Here is an 855-nt window from a genome sequence, read left to right on the forward strand (position 1 = left end):
TTTTTTTTTGTTTCTCTTTGCAGTCATTGAAGGTGGTTCAGTGGACTGTGTGACCAAAGCTTCAGAAAGAATAGCTACCATTGTAGATGAGGTTCCCTTTTGGTCTTTAGTATTGTACTTGTTTTTTAGATTGTGCTCATTGGAATTCACATTATATAGGTTGTAAAGAGTCCAAGCCTTGACTACTCACACTTTGTATCACTTCCATTAGCCATACACCCTGAGTTAGTGGCAAAGCTAGTCAATTTTCAGAACTCTATTCTCGGAAACCAAAGCATAGCTGGTGATGAGCAAGACGTGCAGTCATCTACTTTGTTTGGTAAGAACATGAACTAAATCTATGGAATGTCCTGTAGAAGAAAGCGTGTTCCTCTGACATGTTTGGTACGTTTTATAAAATGGCAGACTTGGGGATTGAAAAGTCTATATTCATAAAGCCGAGTACTTTCCACTTGACTGTGCTTATGCTAAAGCTATGGAACAAAGATCGATTCAATACAGCTCGTGATGTTCTGAAGGTAACTTCTTTCTGAAGAGATTGTATTAGGAATGCTTCATGACATTGAGTGTTTTGTTTACTGAAAAAAACGAAACAGAGTATATCTCCTAGTGTGATGGATGCTTTGGATAATCAGCCAATATTCATTAGACTTAAAGGACTGGTGAGATGATGATACGTTCCTTGGATTTGCTTTAAAATTCATTTACCTAATGGTTGTTTTGTTGTCTTGTTAAGGATTGTATGAGAGGATCATTAGCCAAGGCTCGTGTGCTCTACATTCCTGTTGAAGAAATTGGTGATGAAGGCCGGCTTTTACGTGCTTGTAGTATCCTAGCTTTCAGTGTTAATGTTAA

At 37.8% G+C, this 855-nt stretch overlaps 1 protein-coding gene across 1 annotated transcript; it reads left to right on the forward strand.

Moving 5' to 3' along the window:
- Positions 1-25: 25 nt before the first annotated feature.
- LOC106322041 lies at positions 26-850 on the forward strand (the record flags this gene model as incomplete). Its single annotated transcript, XM_013760231.1, is given in 5 exon segments — positions 26-91; positions 160-319; positions 406-518; positions 597-662; positions 737-850. Coding segments are annotated over 5 exon segments (519 nt in total), but the record flags the coding sequence as incomplete, so codon positions are not given.
- Positions 851-855: the final 5 nt, after the last annotated feature.

This window comes from Brassica oleracea, unplaced genomic scaffold (assembly GCF_000695525.1).
Source record: "Brassica oleracea var. oleracea cultivar TO1000 unplaced genomic scaffold, BOL UnpScaffold05331, whole genome shotgun sequence".
NCBI lineage: Eukaryota > Viridiplantae > Streptophyta > Magnoliopsida > Brassicales > Brassicaceae > Brassica > Brassica oleracea.